This window comes from Corvus cornix, chromosome 3, assembly GCF_000738735.6.
Source record: "Corvus cornix cornix isolate S_Up_H32 chromosome 3, ASM73873v5, whole genome shotgun sequence".
In the NCBI taxonomy this organism is placed as follows: Eukaryota; Metazoa; Chordata; class Aves; order Passeriformes; family Corvidae; genus Corvus; species Corvus cornix.
The window spans coordinates 88,231,852-88,251,773 of NC_047056.1; the positions used below are offsets into that span (position 1 = coordinate 88,231,852).

General features: G+C 35.6%; 1 protein-coding gene across 1 annotated transcript in view; it reads left to right on the top strand.

The window, feature by feature from the left end:
- Nucleotides 1–19,922, top strand: part of EYS (eyes shut homolog) — an 852,840-nt gene that overhangs the window by 582,527 nt on the left and 250,391 nt on the right. The window contains exon 35 of the mRNA XM_019287512.3: nucleotides 13,514–13,664. Coding sequence (XP_019143057.3) covers nucleotides 13,514–13,664 — 151 coding nt within the window. The remainder of the gene's footprint in view (nucleotides 1–13,513; nucleotides 13,665–19,922) is intronic.

The window sequence follows — 19,922 nt, forward strand, 5'->3', positions numbered from 1 at the left end:
GAAAGATTTGAAGTTGCTTCTCACTGTCATCTCATGCATTTTCACATGTGCTTGAGATAATTAAAAAGTCTGTATCCTGGATATATATACTTTACATGTTTTTTTCCTTTATTGAAAATTAAATATATATTGTTGACAGTTAAGTTTGATAGAGTCAGTCTTGAAATATCTGTTAATTGTTTTATAAAGTTACCATTTCATTTAATAAACTGCAGTGTAATACAGCATAATAAAACTTAAAATAACTTTGGTGAAAAAATTCTGTAACGTATTCAGCAACTTTCTAGAGGTTTGCAAACATTTAATCTTCTCAGAACTGATTTTCAGTGAGATAAGTAAGCTAAGTTTTGAACAATGGTATCTGGGAAATTGGCAAAGTTAAATGGGAACATAGGAGATACTGCATATTGTAACAGTGTATATGCACACGGGACTTTGTTGTGCATATGTTAAGTATTATGAACAGACATTGTAGGTAATAACAATACTTTTTTTTTTTGTAAAGAAAATGCTAATTCTTACTATTTAATGTAATCCTAATTGTTTGGAGCTCTTTTGATGTAATCCTGTGATGGAAAGGGTTTTGTCTTTTCAATTCAGGAAAAGCAATGCATTTCAGCTACTGAAGATAAGACATCTTCAAAGAGTATACTGCCTCTACAATATCATATTAAATTAAAGAAGTAGACTTAAAAGAAGTGAGTGTTGTTTAATACAAGTTTAAATACAGTGAAAATTACTGATAGGATCTTCCTTTTCTGCTTACAGGAGAAAATTTTACTTCTTCCTTTATCCCACAGAAATAATTCATCATGTGAATAAAAGAAATGTCACACTGTCTAATGTTTGCAAATAAACACACGTATTACTGTCAGACAATGTCCTTTATCCAGTTCTCATAGCTCAACACACTATTCATGCTGAAAGTAAAATAGCAGCATTGCTGAAGCACATGATGATGGAATATTGTGACTAAAAAAACTGTAATAATTTAATAAATTTGGATACAATATAAGGACCGTATTTGCATCAAAATCAGACATAACTTGGATAATTTGGGTTAGGATATAACTTTTTGCATCAGATTCGTCTAATTTATGGCGTTGGCTGCTAAAAGCAACACATAGCCAAGGTTTGCTTCAGAGCAGTGCCTGAGACTTCCATTTTACGTGTAAACTACTGTAGTTGTGTACTAAGTCTGTTAATGAAAGTTCATTGCAGATATTTCATTCACATTTCTGACTATTGTTTTGGTTTTCTTAAGAATGTTTCCAGGGAAGTGAAAGAGCTACAGTGAAAAATAGATATAGGCAATATTCCACAGGGACTAGATTACTGCAGGATATTTTGAAGGGAAGGAGATGTTAGACTCAAGCACTGGAAGGTTTACACGTTTGGTTTTGTAGAGAGGATAGAATTTTCTTACTGGCAATGCAGGGGTTGTTCAACCAGAATCTTCTCATTCCAGCACTTATAAAACTGCCTCCATTAACTACTTTAAGATGTTTCTTCTTCAGTCTTTGTCATCAAAACAAGTTGATAAAATAACATGAATTGCAGAAACAAACCAAACTGCAGCAGCGATATAGAAATTTGCCTTTTCTTGGTCCACTATTCTCCATTTCAGTACTGATAAAAATAGTTTCCTCAATTACATGAAAAGTATTCTTACTTTCATTTTAGTCTCAGATCAGAATTGTCAATTGCTTTTGCAAATATGTCCACTTATAAATTGATTATGCAGTAGATGTCATGAGTACAACTTCTTTAATATGAGTCTATCCACTTTGAAATTTTTTAATTGTCCAAGATCATTAGGATTAAATATCTGGTGTGGGTGCTCCATCAGTTTAGAAACTAACTGCAAAATCTGGCAGTTGCTTTTCTGAGTGTCTTATTCCTCTCCTTTGACTCCTATTGTTTGTAATTTGAGGTTTGCACTAGTTACCTATAGGACTTTTGATGATTGATTGTCTTCCTTTTTTAGATGTAAAAGTTTTCTGATTCCTCTAGTCAGAAAAAGATCTTTCTAATCATGCCGTAATGCAACATATGCTCACTCAGGAGCTTGTATATTGCTTGGTTTTGACAGCTTTTTATGGGGGTCTGAGATAATCCATATGGTGCAAAGTATGTTGTATTTATAATCCTTCACAACATGCTACAAACCTCATATTTTCCCTAGGGTTTCAGACAGGTAAGATAAGCAGATGATAAAGTAGTTAGCAAATCCTGCAGATGCTTCTCTGTTTTGTTTGTCTTTTGTTCTTTTTATTTCACTTTTATTGTAAATTCCTATTTTTATTTTATCACAAAGGTGCAGAAATCTGACCTTCATTTTTAGCATAACAGCATATGGGTGAAGAAGTCATTCATCTCTTGTTTCATGCACCATGTAAATGTCACATACTCTACTTAATGAAAACATACTTAATGGGCCATATCCTCAAAAACCAGTGTGAGTCAAAAGATATTATTAGCAATTGCTGCTGCTTAATTAGAGAAGTGTATTCAATATTTATAAAATGCAGTGGGAAATATATTCTTGATATAAAATAGAATCAGGGTCTTTTCATTTTCTTGGCCTCTCCCAAGAAATCTGTCAATGGACTTGCATTAGCTACAAGTTAAGGTACTTGGACACAGCAGGGTTAAGTCTGTTTTATATTTGTTATCAATACAAAAGGTTTAGGAAGTTTCTGGACCTCTAAACTGGCCATTGACAGGGTCCTCACAAACATATTTTCTTAGCCACAGTTGTGTTGGTCTTTTTTTCAGTCCCTCCTAAAGTGCCTGGTGTAAAACTAGGGGTGAATGAAATACAAGTGCTGACTTATCTAATAATTTCTAATTTTTATATGGTCTGAAGCTTTTCCCAGATCAATGGAGCTTACTTGGAAAAAGTACAGGTTTATACTTGGTCCAATTTATTTATGATGTATTAACACTGGTAATAAAATGACTTTTGTATTTTCTAAATTTCACTGTATCTTAAGTCCTAAGTAGGTTATATCTGCTCCTTAATGTCCAATATACATTGCAGAGATGCTAAGTCAATGAAAACAAACTGGTTTGGGAATATAGTTTAGAAATAGAGGCCTTTTCATTTAATACAGAATGAAAATAATTAAAACATTGGAAACATCGATACTGATGTCAAGACCTGGATTTGTAAAGTGGAAAATAGGAATGAGTTGGTCATGAAGTATGAAGAAAATTGAAAGGATTTTTTTTTCATTTTGGCTTGGGGATTTTGGACAAAGATAAAGAAATTTAACATAAAATTCTTATGGTAACTATCACTCAGGTGAGCAGGAAAAGTGAACAATATCCCCAAAAAGGGTATTATGAAATACTTGTGAAAAGAAAAAGATACTGACTTTGTAACAGCATAGACTGACTCTTGGCACAAGTAGCTCAAAAAGTGTGCAACTAATTTCTAGAGGCTGAAGATTTCTGTTACATGGTGACACTTTTACTGTCCACTAGCAGAGCATGACATTACCACAGAAATGGTAGTGCTGGATTGAAACAACAGAATCAAAGAAGATTCTGATTTATGAACTGTGAAAGTGAAGCCAAATAAGAATCAAAAAACACTAAACAGAGGAAAAGTTTTGAAATTTTGCTAGTCAGAATAAATGTTTTTGCAGTTCATTCTGCTAACATGCACAGTACATTTAGAGAAAGTTAATTTGATCTTGATCCTTTCACAGATAAGTAGAGGGGGAACCAAGACAATAATATTCACTCCTGGGACTAATTTTATTTTTTACTTTATCTCATAAATACCTTATAATTTAAATGTATTTTTCTTTTTGGTGGTCAAGTGTTTAAAAATAAATTATGGTGCTTCTTAAGAATAAATGTTCAATCAATAACAGTTTTCAGTTTATATTATACTTTTTTCCAAGAACCTAATGAGCCTGGGCATGAGCTGGTGACAACAACCCCAGGCCTTGCTACAGGCTTGTGGTGGCTGGAAAGCCTTCCAGAGGAAAAGGACATGGGGGTGCTGCCTGAACATGAGCCAGAGTGTGTCCAAGTGGCCAAGAAGGCCAGTGGCATCCTGGCCTGGATCAGCAATAGTGTGGCCAGCAGGACAAGGACAGTGATTGTCCCTCTGTACTTGGCACTGGTGAGGCCACACCTCAAGTGCTGTATCCAGTTCTGGGCCCCTCACTACATGAAGGATATTGAGGGGCTGGAGCGTGTCCAGAGAAGGGCAATGGAGCTGGTGAAGGGTCTGGAGCACAAATATTTCAGGTAGTGGCTAAGGGAGCTGGGGTTGTTTAGCTGAAAGAAAAGGAGGTTCAGGGGAGACCATGTTGCTCACTATAACTACCTGACAGGAGGTTGTAGCCAGGTGGGGGTCAGTCCTTTCTTCCAAGTAACAAGACAAGAGGAAATCGCCTCAAGCTGCACCAGGGGAAGTTTAGCTTGGATATTAGGAAATATTCTTCATAGGATTGGTTGTTAAGCATTGGAAAAGGCTGCCCAAAGAAGTGGTTGAGTCACCATCAGTCGAGGTGTTTGAAATATTTAGAGGTGGCACCGAGGGACATGGTTTAGTGATAACTTTGCAATATTAGGTTAAAGGTTTGACTTGGTAATCTTAGAGGTCTTTTCCAGACCTAACTTTCTATTATTCTATGATAGTTCTGCCATTTTAATGGCTTAGAGCACTGTGGAAACAATGACTTTGTAGATGCTAGAGAGGAATAACAGGATCTCACTAAAAAACACAGAAAAGCAAACTGATCCATACATAGGTTGAATACTGAGAATGCATTCATTATATCTGCTACTGAAGAATTATTAAGGGAAGAGATAGACCATCTGTGAATTTAGACATACCCAGTTTCCTTTGTGAATAAGCATAGATTTCTGTAGCTGAAGATCATTTTTGTGCACAAATACCAGAAATAAGTTACAAGTACAGTGTATCACTGCAGTCATCTTCTATTAATCTTAGGTATTTTTTAAAATATCAGTGTGAATTTTTTTTAAGAGAACATCTTAGACTTCAATAGTAGAACTACTGTACCACAACTAATGATTCTACTGTTCTTTGAAGTGTCTTTATGTGAAAAACAAAAGTATAGTTTAATTCTAGATTCAGAAATTATTCATTTACCTTGCTAGAAATTGCCTTTCTTTGTCTGTCTTCATTAGAAAAAGTAGAGAAACAACATGTCTCTCTTACTGACTGCTGTATATCACTAATCTGTTAGAGATATTGTCTCCATCATTTATGTATTTGCTGGAGGCTTTTCCTCAGGACAGGTCTTTAGCTGGTTCTCTGTTAAAGAGTATTTAAATCCCATTCTATCCCATGTGATCTATACAATAGTTCTTAACTCTATTGTTCACGTTATTAATTTCACAGAACATTAAAAATTTTCTTACCAGAATAACTCAGATTGCTATTTTTAAAAGTAAAGTAGTAACATCATCAACTGACTTTTTTAATACATTTTAAATATTTTTTCCTTATAAAAACTAATAGACTGTAACAGTATTCTATTTCTGAACTGATTTTGGTTTTAAGAAAGCAGACCTAACATATAGAGTACACACAATCCAGTATTTCCTCTTATACACTTAAATGTACTGAGCTTTTTGATTTCATAATCAAAGTGATTTTAAGAACACAGGTTTTCACATGCAATATATTTTATACAATATATGCATATTAATAAAGAGTAAATATACTAGCTATCACAAAGGAAGCTTAGTGAAAAACAAACACTGTAGGTTTAAAAAAATATTTTACTGAACTTCTTTTCCTCTCTATGGATGAATATATGACGTGATTTGAACGCAGCAGCATAAGGTAACATAAGCAAACATTTTTATCTAAGCTAAAATTCCTAAAATTTCTTGGGTTTAGATTTTCAGGGCAGAAGGGAACACTTATTTGACCACAAAGAGACCACTAATTTGACCTCTTCTATGTCTTAAATGATCAATATTTTGTTTGAAGTCTATGAAAAACACAGATTTCAGTTAAATCAAGCCCTTCTAATTCTTAAATGTTTTCCTATGATATGCTTTACTCTGGTCACCTCTTCCTAAACCCACAGCATTGGTGGGCAGTTTATATATACACTTCATTCTTTCTGGAAAACCCCATCCAGTACTTCAGTAAAAAGCTGAAAATAAAAGGTGGGTAGAGATTCACTTCTGACCCTGCTAACCCTACATCGCAGGTCTTGAGGTAATGCCCAGGACTGTGCAAGGAGCACAGACATATGAGGTGTAATTCACTCTCACCTCAAAGATCTTTTTATCTGCTAGATACCTTTTCACCACTCTGTTATTTGAGACATGTCCCAGAAAATAGAGAAATGAAAATAATTAACCAGTTCTGTAGTGGGAGAAAAATGCTGTTAGGCACTTTACATTGCATCCAGAAACCTGAAGACATAAATTTTATTAAAGTCATCATACTGCATCAGATATGATGCAAGCAGTCCTTTTCTCTACTGAATAAAGGAGGAAGATGCAAAGAACAGGACAAGCAGTATAGCAGTCTTGTTTACTCAGACAGTGCTGTGTGAATTCTGTACACTGTAACTCCTACTAAGTAAGAAGGAAGCCGGCTTTCTACTTTATCCCACGTGAATCCCTTTCAGTCAGAGTTATCTGGAGGCAGGGAGATGCACCTCTTCTGAAAGCAAATAAGCTTTTTCTCCCTGAAGGGCAGGATGGAGTTTGCAGAGTGTCTGCAGCAACAGTGCAGACTGAGAAAACCCTGGAGAAAAAAGGGCAGTCTGCCTGCTATAGGTGGCCAGCACTAAGGTGAGCCTTGTAAGGCCATGGAAGAAAGGAGATTTTGTTTAGGACTAACTGTGTCTGGTAGAAAATGTATTCAAGTCAGAGAATAAATTTGTCTTCAAGGCTTTTATTTAATCACACTTACTGCTATATTTTCATTACTAAAAATAGTAACATTTTAAGAAGCTAGTTATCTTGTGTGCTAAATAAAGTCTTTCCTTAAAGAAGGGCGTCATGTCTGTTTGGGTAAGTCACTCTAACAAAAGGGAGAAAATTCAGAATGCCTTCAAAGGGACACCTTTGGCTTCAAAAGGCTTGGTTGTTTTTTCCACATTTAAACCACTTTATTCTTCTTCTTTCTTTTTTTTGGCTCCTCACTAATGATTCCAGGGCTCATATAGAGTCTTTTGCCTAAGCTGCCAGTCAAACCATGCCTATAACTATATAAGAAATGCCAGTGAGATCATCCAGGCTCCACAATATCTGCTATACATATTCACAGCCCTCCACTAACTTCAGAATTTCTTTAAAATGTTAGGTTGAAGCTTGTCTTCTTAAAATGATCAATTTAATTTTCTTTCCAAAGCAGGATTTCTATCAGTAAACAATCATGGGGTTATACTGCTGATGCTACGTCATGATACTCCTTTTGAACCGTCTCAGTCTGGCATTGCCAAACATGGCAGAACACCTTTTGCCATTCTGAAGTCACGACAGCAATTACTTTCTTCATTCAGCCAGAACTAAGATTTCAAGGAGAAAGGAATAGTGGAAATGGACAAAGCCTAGAAGTTATATTAGAAAAATTTGACATTAATATTTTCATATTTTGCACTTAGTTTTCAGAAATTGAGGGTAGTGAAAGTAGACCTTCTGCTTACATAGCTGTCTGAGTACAGGAGAAAAACCTTAACCTGCACTGATCAAGCCTTCTAAAAAAAACCAAAAGTTTAAAACTTAGTGCACTTTTTTGCAGCTAGATAATGTTATTTTATTTTGCATCAATGCGATGTTAAAAAAAAAATCTTAATGGAATCAAAACCCGTTACAAAATCGAAGTTTAAGATGTTGCACATACTTTTTTAATTTTCCAGACAGGCTATCTTTCACAAACTTCTTATGAATCAATAGAGAATAAACAACTGCCTTTTCGTGGCAATGTCATTGAATGCAATGGATTTAATTATACTAAATTGGTCATAATAACAGTTAATAGTGATTTAATACCACCAATTAGTTTGAAACAAACTGTTGTTTTACAGCCTCTTTTTAAGATAAAAGCTTACTTAGTCATGCCACATCTTGGGTGCAAATCACAGTCTACACATTCTCAGAACTCTACCATCAAAGCAGACACTCAGACACTAAAATTTAGAGTCATGCAAGTGACAAGTCTGTGGTGTATAGTGATGTTTTCTTGCTCAGACTGTTTAACTTAAAAAAATGCTAAAAATGTTTCTGTCATAGCTACTTTATTTTGCTTTGGATCTCAAAAGAGATCATTAGTGTCACTTATAAGAGTGAAAATTTTCTACTTTATCTTCTGAAACAACTTATCGCAAGGATAGAAACATAAAAACAGTAAAATAGGGCTCTAATAACAGGCCAATAACAATACATCAGACTTTGTTCTGCATTATTTTCTATGGAACATCAAAGGGTACTTATGGATACTAAAAGTGGCCTCAGTGTTCTATGGCTGCTTTGGCCACATGTCGTAAGCACAGAATTTACATTAAGGAGAACACAGATAGGCTATAGAGACTCTTACCTGCAGAGTCAATGTAAATATGAATTCCCACGGTGTAACTATCTTCTTATTAGAAACATTCTTTAAGTTTCACTTAAAATTACAGTGTTGCAAGTCTAGGTCCAACTCTACTTTCTACTGCCTGAATACTTGAGTATAGTACTCTAATTTGAGCCAAGCTTTTCACTAAGTGACACTTTACTTACATCTAACTCAAGTTTAAATACGTGCATATAGTTTTCTAAGTTTAATTTCCGCAAGTAGTATCTGTGGTTGCTATGATGTGAGCAGCAAGAAACTAGAAGCAAGAAACTGCAAAGACAGAAAGGGCCAGAGGAATAGATAATGTTTTTTTCTTTAGCTATATCTACAGTAGTAAATTAAACTAAAATTTTGAAGTCTGGTCTCTGGACTGAGGCCAACTGGCAGGTCCCAGATCAAGTCTTTAAAATCACTTACAGTAAAATAGTTTGGTGACGTGAGTTTGAAATGATTCCTGAATTGCACTAACAAGAGAACTTTATGAGTTTCAGAATTGGAGCTAGTTCCTAACTTCCATGGTAACTGTAACAGAAACAGTGATGACTTTGTAAAAATAGGGATGATTCCATGCCAGGATTTGAACTCAAATTGTGGACCTATTTAGTGTAGTAGTGTAAGTGTAACTTCTGTGAAAAGGAGGTGCCGTATTTATTTATTTATTTATTTCTTAGAATACGAAACAAAGTTTATTTTCTCCCCTCCTTGCATTATAAATTTATATCATTATCTTCATTGTTCTTATTTGTTTAGTTAAATCATAGTTATAGTTAAATCTAGGACCAGACCAAGAAATCAGCTTCAGGCTCAGGAAATACAAGTCTGCTGTCAGAGCGAATGAGAAAAAATATGTTGTTGACTAATTAGTTAATCTGCAACATGAAAGTGTGTATTACCTGGTGTCTCAGTAGGGCAAAATCAGCACCAACAGATGAGAGCAGTCTACAATTATGCATCTTACTGCAGAGTGAAAATGTAATGGCTGTGAGTGAACTGGTATATGTTCTATCTAAGTAAATCTACTGCAGGTAACAAGAGATTCTGCCCCATTCTGTAAATATTACTAGTATGGGATTGCAGGGGTATTCTTTGCTGAAGGAAGGTGTCTCAGGATTGTAGGATTGCAGAATTGTAGGGTGATTCAGGCCAGAAGGGACGTCAGGAGGTCTTTAGCACAACCTCCTGCTCAAAGCAGGGCCAGACAAGGTCAGAACAGGTTGGTCAGGGCTTTATTCAGTCAGATTTTGAAAACCTCTAATGCTGACACCTGCAAAACTCTCTGAGTAGAGAGGTCCAGAGGTCCCATTCCTAAATTCGTCTCAAACACCCTTGAAAAGCCTTAAAGATTTCAAAACAAGTGCTAGGTCAAAATTGATCCCACCTTTTAAATGTGCATTAATAAAAAGTATCTCTTGATTGTAGTGACAGTAGGTTTATTGTTTTGTCATAGTTTTACAAAAATAAACATTGTACTGCAAGGAGCAGTTTAAGCATGAAACCAGAAAATGTAAACCTCTAGATACTGAGTGAAAAGCAAGTTGTATTTTTTTTAAGCTAAGAAATCTATAAATAATAATTAAACATAATTAAAGTGAAATATGTTGTCAGCTTTAATTAAACAATTGCCTTCAATAAAATTGGGGAAATTGGGAAATTTTTTATAATATATGATAACTAAACTTCTTTACTTCTGGTGGTTCACAACTCGTGTTTGGTATAAATGTTTCAAATATCTTGTTGCTTTTGTTTAATAGACTGAATGCTAATATTACAATCTAAACAGTTCAATGGTATCAGTGAATTATTTATTGTTGTTTAGCATGGTCACATTCAAGTGAAATTTCTAGAGACAGGTGAAAGTTTCAGTCTTGTTTCTCGAACAAAATATTTTCCTTTCCTATCAGAAAAAAACAGGTTAAAGAATTTTTATTCCCCACAAGGCTGCATAGCATAACTGACACAACACTTTTTCTGAACATCCTCCTTTCCCTCCTCCTCTTCCCTTTGTTTTGTTACCATTTTACCATTTTATGATAATCCTAAAAATGTCATTTTATCATCACTGTAAAATGTCAGAAAGTGAACATATTATGTAAAGGGACTTGGATTTCATACAGACATTGCCATATTTAGGGACTATTATATCAACAGTTATCAAATTATTGTCTGACCTTTCCATCCTTCTAACCCATGAGGCATTGAGCAATGGATTTAGTAGTGTTTAGACAGAATTCATCTTCGGGTTATAATTAATAGGCCAGTATTTAATCACTACATTTGTGTGATTACAAATGAGGAAACTGTGAACTATTACTGCTAGCTTGGACTGAGGCACAATTACTGGTAGCTTACCCAGCAAAAGTGCTTCAGAGTTGCTGTATGTATTTCCACATTTATAATTATGCAAAAAGCCCTGTCGTCTTACTTGACCTTTAAAGCACCCAGTGTGCTGATTGTAGAAAAAGTATTTTAAAATCCTGATGGAAAATTCATAGAGTGCATATATGACCCAGTGATTGTATCATCAGCAAACGCTAAAAAATAATGGTTTAAAGTCATTATTCTAATTTGGCCAGACCCTGCTAGATTCAATCAAACACAATCAGAGGTGCATGGCTGACATTCTAACAAGCTTAGGGCAAAGGCAGCTCATGCTTTGAATTGTATTAACTTGTTTTCTGACACCAAATACTGGGAATTAATTTCTTTTTTTTTTTTTAATGTATGCACACAAAAATAATTTTACATATCAATCATATAAGCTGTTATGGACAAGCTAAAAAATATATCTAAAGCTAATGTGAAAAGAACTACATCAATATGGTGTTTGTGTGGTAGAATTACATACATGGTCATGTAACTACTTACTGCATTAACATCTCAGAACCTGCAGAAGAAATAGTAATTAAGAGAAAAACAGAAGAGAAGTTGTTTGAGCAGCTGTACTTCACTTAGCACATCTGTTAAATAGTTAAAAAGAAAAGCCTGTCAATCCCTCCCTGACCCTCTTCCACTCCATCTTAAGAATTATTCTGTATTAAAACAAGTCTGATTTAACATATTTCTGAAATATTATCTTATTATTATGCTTTTATTCATAATTACAATATCATTTTATCAGGAAAAGAAGAAATTTTAGGTATTTTTAAAATCATATTTTTTCCTTTGAGTCTCACTGCCACTCTTTTCTGTAGAATGATATATACAAAATGTCACACTGACTTTTACTGAGCACTAGTAAAAATTTCTTGACCATTGCAAATAGAGCTACAGAGAATGATTGTGCCAGTTACACACATTATCAGCAAACCTCCTTTGTAAGCCATTAATGAAAAAGGCATGCTGCAGAACCTTCTGTGTGTGCTTAGACATACAGCCATTGTATAATATCCAAAAAGCATGGTAGGAAAAAGATTTCTTTCCTTGATTCTAGATACATTTAGCTCCTTTTTCACATTCATGTTAGCTATTAATTATCAAGTTCAAAAAATATTGAGGGGAGAACAAAAAAAATCCCCTGCATAGATCCATTAAGATGCTAGTTTTCAGTCCACAGAATCAAAACCCCAATTTATTTCTTCTTCATTCTTGATTTTAGCCACAAACCAAAATTTTTTATTCTTCATCTGAAGTTATTTGCTATAGGATGGACAAGCCACTTTGCATACACAAATATTTATAGGCCTTTCTTTAAATACATATCACTATGTTTGCATACTGTTCTGAAAGTATCTCACAACAGAATTACATGGAAAACATAGAGAACTGTTTGCAAATGTTACTAACGTTAACTCTCCATTCTCTCAGTTAAAAACACATGGAGGACTTTATGAAATAATGTCTGAGAATCCATATATTACTATCTGACAGAAAATAGTTAAGAAAACTTTTTATGCTCTTTTTTGCAAGAATTTTCAGAAGGTAATTTTACATTGTCAGAGATAAGCTGAATTCATACTTTACCTACTGCATCCTACCCAAATTGCTTTTACAGAGCTGTGGGTTGTTGGTTTGTGGTTTGGGGCTTTTTTTGTTTTGGGTTTTTTGGGTTTTTTTATATGTACTACTTTCACATAGATTTTTTGTGACACCCATATTACAAAGGCACTTGAATATCTTTAAATATAGAGCTGATTGAACTCTCATTTGTTTCATGTACAGAGAGAAGGATAGGCTGGAAGAAATTCCTCCATGAGAGACTGGTTTAGTTCTGATATTTCTTTACTGTCCTTTCTTACATGAAGATAAAGTGATTGCTGCCAGTTGGTCATTGGAATGCAAATGACCTTTACATCATTAAAAAAAATTGAAAGAAACCAAATTGTTTGCCTGGTACCTTCTGTTTGTTGTTGAGAATTTATGCATGTTGTTAACAGCAACACTTTTAAGAGGATATGTGAGTGGGGGAGGGTAATGGGAATGTATATATTAATTTCAGGGCCTAATATTACCAACTTCAGCTTTAGGAATGATGCTTTTGAAGATAAGTATTACAGATTGTTATAGTACCTCTGCACTTTCTAAAATGCAGCTTGTTTTAAATTGCTTTAGGGGTTTGTATTTTGTGTGTGTGATGAGAAAGAACGATATTTAAAATATTTCAGTTCAATAGATGTATTTTTTTCAAATTACAAAGTTTTCTTGGTATTGATAAAAATTGTCTAACTCTTTTTATTCAGTCATTTGTGTGCTTTGGCTTTTTTTAGCAATTGCAGTGCCCAGATTTACAATATGGCTTTATTTTAATGGAATTTCAAACCCCAAAGACTTGTCAAATAGCTTGTTAAATAGCTTCTTTTATATTTATAGTTCTATAATATAAAACAGCCATTTATTTTATTTTCTTTCCTTGTTGGTTTACTAACAACCTAATTAATTTGTCAGATAGACAGTAATGTAAACAATATGTGGTGGTAAAATGTGCCTATTTCTGAATTTGTGCAGGCAGGGCATGGTACCATGTGAAGCAGAAATGTCAGTCCTGAAGATATCTTCAAATACAAGTATAACTAGAAATATCTGGTCCAGTTCTTATTGGCTTGAAACAGGATCCATATTTGTTGGTGGTTTGCCTCATCGTTATGCAGCAAAACAGGTATTTTTTATTATTATTATTTATTTTTATTTAAATTTGTATTATTTTTAGGAGTGGCATGTTGAATATTATATAACTGAAGAGATTTAAAACATGCAAAAAATAAAAATTACTTACAGCTTTTTAAGAGTTGCATCTAAGGGATGAGTATGGTCCCTTGCAGTGTATTTCTCATGTGGGGAACAAAAGTGAACAAAAAGAGCATTATGGTCTAAATTCATTATCTGAAATCCTGATTGTCTTGATTAGTCAGAGTAAAGAAGCAAATATGATCAAATTTAGAGAAGGTACCTGTTACCTCAGGTGCTAGTTCTGTGAAGACGTGAAAAGTATTAACTGCAATCTGTTTCAAAATGAAGGAGGCTCTGTTTACATCCTGTGCTGGCATAGACAGGTATGTGTAAAAATAGACCAGGCAAGAGAAAGCTAACCTGTGAAAGTGCATTAATGAATGAGAGATAGCACAGGAGCTTGAATTTGTCAGCATCTGTATGCAGCTCAGGTAACCACGGAATGCAGGGATGAGAAGTAATATGCAGTGGGGCTTGTACAGAGCAAGGGAAGAAGAATACCCACAGGGTCATGCAGAGAGTTGGAGACAAGGATTTTGGGGTAGAGTAGTCACAATAACAGATACACATCACTTAAGTGATTTCCAGTATTTTTTTTTTTTCCAAATCAGGATGAGTATAGTTAGGAACTTCTATTCCAGTTTATGAGACTCAAATTCTTCATGCTAACACAGATCAAAGACTCAGGCCCTGTAATTCATTTGAGACTGGCACCATACACCCAGGGCACACTCAGCCCAGCTCCCAGCAGCATGGCCATTGTGCAATGCAGCTCGCAATGCAGCTGGCTCAGCCTTCTGCATCTTGTCAGGTGTCAGAGTATGGAGAGCACCTCTGCATCTAAGGGGCTATTGTCCTAGCTATGTATAAATTTTTAAAATTATATTGTTGACATAAGATGCCGGTGGCCTCACTAGTCATAAAGCTCCAAGTCAGTCTCTGTCTTTCACTTATCTAAAGCCAACCTGTGTTGCTACCTGGACTATTTAACTCTCTTGTCTCATTCCCAAATGTGTTTCCAGAATGTAAAACTGTTCACCATTACATAACAAGGACTATCTGTGAGTGTTTGTATGTTTTCCACATGTGGAGAAATAAATTACACTGTTAGTGCTGAGTTGGTGTAGTGCAGATCTCATTTATCTGAACAGGGATCTTTGGATTCGTGTCACCCCACAACTGTAGCAAAGTTAGTCTGCAGGGGTTTTGTTTCTCCAATGCACTGTAAAAACTGGACATACGTAGTCCAGTTTTCACATTTTATGCCGCACTTTCAGGTAGGCTTCACCCTGTGCAATTGATTTAACCTTTTTATTTCTGTTCCATTCTTCAGTAAGTGAAGGTCATCTTATCATGAGGAAAATAGAGTCATTTCAAGCACAGGCGTGTTTTTGATGCTGCTGTAATGTAGCATTTCTAGATTGCTTTCACCTTATAATAAATTGCACAGTAATCAATGCTGTGACAAGACTGTTGAAATCCACCTTAAAAGTTCTTGTGAGTAGGTGCTTTTTAGGTTGTAAAATATTCAGCAAAAAAGTGTATTTCTAAGTAGCTCATACTGACATTAAAAGAACACATCAAGCAATATTCGTAGTTATACAACTTTTCCCTTAATTCAAATGTTCATACACAAACTATACTTTCATCTGGAATATTTTATCCTGAGTTGTATATAGAATTTTATTTACTACAGAAATGTATCTTCAAGAAATGTTCTATACTAATGAGATATATGAAAATTATATTTTCAGTGTTTAAATGACCTGTCTTCTAGAAGTGAAGAGAAATTTTTGGGGGATACCCCAAAGAATTTATAGTGAAGGCTTAGAGAAGTTCAATTGATGTAGTGTTTTTTGGAGCAGGTAAAGAAGCAATTTATTTGAGGAATATAGTAGTAATGTGTATATGAGAATGAATTTTGAGATGATAAATAGCTCTTTAATAGCTGAAGGCCAAATAAAATCCATAAAAATAAATTTACCTTAGGGAAGTTCAAATAGGTATGAAATGCAATGGTTTAAAGGTAATTTACTGCTAAAAAATGTGCCTGCATGTGTTAGATTGTCATATCAACATGGGCTTTCTTTTTTTGAGAATGTTGCAGTTCAAGTCTATTCTTAATGCAGGATTAATAGGTGAGATGTTGCAGTTCATGCTTGTTATCTAAATTAGGTAATAGATGTGGGACATGTACAAGTGCTTAAGCTAGTGATACTTAACCTCTATTAGTACTTGGAAAGCATACATTCCTATAATTTCCCCAAAAAGGCAAAAATATATCCTCTACTCTCAGTGTCCTCTCTAGTTTTCCAGTGAGCTTTCTTGCAGCTTTCTTTCTGTTTGAGATTACATCAGCCTTTTATTTCACTTAATTTTCTTTACTTATTTGAGATTTTTGTGTTCATTTTGATCTTAGCATCTCATTTTGCTTAAGTTTTATGTTTTTGTGGCTTTAGGGAAGTTCAATTTTCCTTGGCTTCCATGTCAAAGTCTGTAGGCTACAAGACAAATATAGTCTATAAAGGCTGGGTTTTTCCTTTTTGTCAGGGAATGGAGAACTGCCTGTCCAAGTACTCTTTATGTGGGCTTTTCAATCTCAGCAGTAGGAAACCACTCCAGAAAGTTTCTTTCCCATCAGTTTAGACCCAGGCAGTCAGTCTTCTATTGTAAAACGTTCATCATCCCTGAAAGAGAACAGGTCTGTTTCTGACCTTCGTCCTGCAGTTTGCTTCAAGGGAGATTTCTGCTCCAGCTGAGACTCAGCTTTTTCTGACAAGTGCTCTGATCACTCTTGGAGTCAAGTTGGATAATGACCCTTGTGATATCCACAGTCTTCACCTAATAATACATTGTCTTGCTTTAGGTCCTTCTCTCAAAGGAGTAGTTCACTTTGCTGTTGGCTCTCCTACCTTCCCATACCGTGGAAGTTGCAGAGAACAGTGACTTCAGACCCCAGGCTCCTTCAGTTTCTAACAGGAACTTCTAGCTGCCAGAAACTGTTGACATTGGAGTCCCATGTTACTGGAATTGGCTCGTGTTAAATGATTAATTTCTAGGCTAGATTCCTCTTCCTTCCATTTTGATTGAAGTTTGAGATGATCTATGAAGCCCTCAGGGTAAAATACTGTCTCCTGATGATTTCCTACACATTTTCTTAATCGGATCTCAAATATCCAGGCATTTTTTCCACATATTTCCTTTTTTTCCTGCGTTATTATTTAGTATTCCTTAGAGTCAGAATGCCCTCAATAGGTAAGGCAAGGTGCAACAATTCTACTGATTTCCCTAGTTTTTGCCACAGCTCTCTTCAGGAGATCAGAGCCTTGCCCTCAAGCAGTGAAGTATTTAAAAGAATATCTGTAACATCTGGGGAAGCAATGCCATAATACCAAATAGATTTCTTCACTATTCAGAAGATATCAGACCTCCCAGATCACAGTCCTAGTGTCTATGGTTGGTGACAAGAAACACTAGAGTAAGATAAAGTTATGGACTACTCAGGTAAACCAGACATATAAAGTGCCATGGATCCAGAAGGATGCTTACAAGCATGCACCCCTGGCTGATGTTATCACGAGGCCACTCTCCATTACCTCTGAAAGCCTAGAGTTGATGACAGGGAAAAAGACAAATGTGAGGTCATGTTCATCTTAAAAGCCAAGGAGGAAGATTGTTGGGGTCCCTCCCCCGCCGTGTAGCCCTGGGAGAGGGGCCCTGAGGGCACAGACACGGGGTTTCCCTGCCCCTGCTCAGCCTCGTTCCCATGGGTTGGTTTGTGTTCCCTGCGCGGGCAGAAGGACCCTTGGTTCCGTGACTGGGACAGTTCCTCGGCAGAGCTCCGGCCATGCGGCTGGAGAAATAAACATCTCTGAAACAGCTATCAAGAATCTGTCTGTCCATATATATTTCCTTTCCACGGGACTCCTGGTTTGATATATGCGTGTTACAGTATCCGCACTGCAACAGAAGATGGGTAAGCATGAGCTAATCAGGTCAATGTCACAACTATGTTCTTGAGACAAATACAGAAACAAAAGGACAAGCAGGTCCTTGGGAACAACCAGCCTGGATTTACCAAAGGGAAACTCTGCCTGACCCATGTGTTTACATTCCCTGTTGAGATGACTGGCTCTGTGGGCAAGGGGAGGGCAGTGGATAATCCTTCCTTTGTGTCCCAGAGTTTCACTCCCAACTCCTCCATCTCCTGTCTCTGAGTGGCACAGGAAGATGGGAAATGGAGGTTATAATCAGACCATAACAGTTTGTCTCTTCCACTTCTTCCTCTTACACATCTACAGTCCTCTTAGCTATCCACAGGCCAAAGATGGAAAAAGTATTTGACTTGGTGTGAATTCTGAAGGATCTGAAGAAATGGGTAGCAAACAAGGTAACAAATACATGCACTGAAACAGCTTGAATGAATTCATCCAAGTTCAAGCACCGCAATCTGTTTCATGTACAACAAGAAATGGTTTCTGTGACTGTAAACTGTTCTTTGCAAAGTTTAGTGGATTCATCTGACAGTGTACGAAGGCATTGCTGAACAGTCAGAATGAAAGCTAAACTATAAATAGCTGGCTGGCAGACATCTTGTCCTGCTGTCTCTACACAGTGAAAAAAATCCCCCTCAGTTCTGGGCCAGCTTTGTTTATTACTTATTTTTATATTCTATCCTATTTCTTTGATAAAGAATATGATGGGAATACTTCAGACTTGCCACAGGTAAATGGCAAAATCAGCTAAACAGTTAAACAGCATCATCTTTTTAAAACATTGGGGTTTTAAAACTGTTAGTGATCACTGTTTCTTAAGACATAAAAATCAACAGCAAAGGAAGAGAAACCAAATTACACACAGAAAAAAACCCTTTTTGATCAGAAGTTGAAAAAAGGTATTATTTTTGAAATCTCAAGGCATGTTTCAGAATAATTAATTTCATGCTAGCTTTAGTATTGTTAATTGTTTACAATAGCTTTTTCTCTGCAGAGAAGATTGGTACACTCAAAGTGAAATTAAAGATTGTTTTCAAATACGTACAGCAGCAGTTGATTGCAGTAATACTGTTATTTCTGCTGCTATAATTGCTCCAGTAATTTATATTTCTAGACTTAATAGTATTTTAGTATTGAGAATTTGAAATGTCATTATATCTTCATATTCCTTTTCAACTGAAGCAGTTCTCTATAATTAAACTTTGCAAGTATTAAAACAAGGAAGTTTCAGAAGGAAAGGAAGCTTCTGTACCAGGAGAGTAATCTTCTAAATAAAGATAAAAGATTAGGTGGAATGTGTGCAAATATATACGTGGGCATCAATATGTTACCAATGGGGAAATGGCAACAGATAATTGAGTGATATGCTCAGGATCATAGTGTGTTAATGTTGTAACTAAGGTGAGATGGAAATCATTATACACCTAAAGACTCAGACTAGGAGACCATAATAGTCTAGTGGACTTGTATTTAAAATACAAATATGTAAAATACACTGTGCAGATGTAAGAACACATATAGTTTTCCTATGAAAAAGAGATAATGTGATATCACGGCCATATGTACCTCTCAATTTTAAGATATTCTCAAGTATGTACATATGTAGATAAAAATGTTTTAAACATTTTAATAACCAACTGCTAAAACATACAAAATTACATTCTTTCTCTTTTAATAACTCATCCACAATTCCATGGCATTGAGTGAAGAAATGGACAATGTGAAACAGGTGTTACAAAATATAGAATCAGACCCTTAATTTGGAATGATCCAAAAGCAATTTGCTCTATGTCACAGCTGCTGTGCTTCCATAGACTAACACAACAGTAACCCCTCTGTAACTGTCTAGTTAGAAACAGTTTATGATCCATTTCCCTTGCCAGAGCATTGCAAAGCAGTGGGAGAATTTAGTACAATCTGTGCACAATGTTTTAGATTTGATTATCTGGCATTCACCTTATCTGAAAAATCTTGGGCTCTGACAGCATCTTTCACATTATAATTTATAATAATATAATATGTACATGATTCTTTAACATCCTGCTCCAGTAATCGTTGGATGTAAGCAAATTACAGTTGTCCTGACCCAATTAATACTCCCTGGGCTGCAGTGTTCAGCCTGAGAAGATTCCTGGGAAAGCCAACAAAGGAAAGAACATCCAATCTGTCACAGGACTGCAAGGCATAATAGA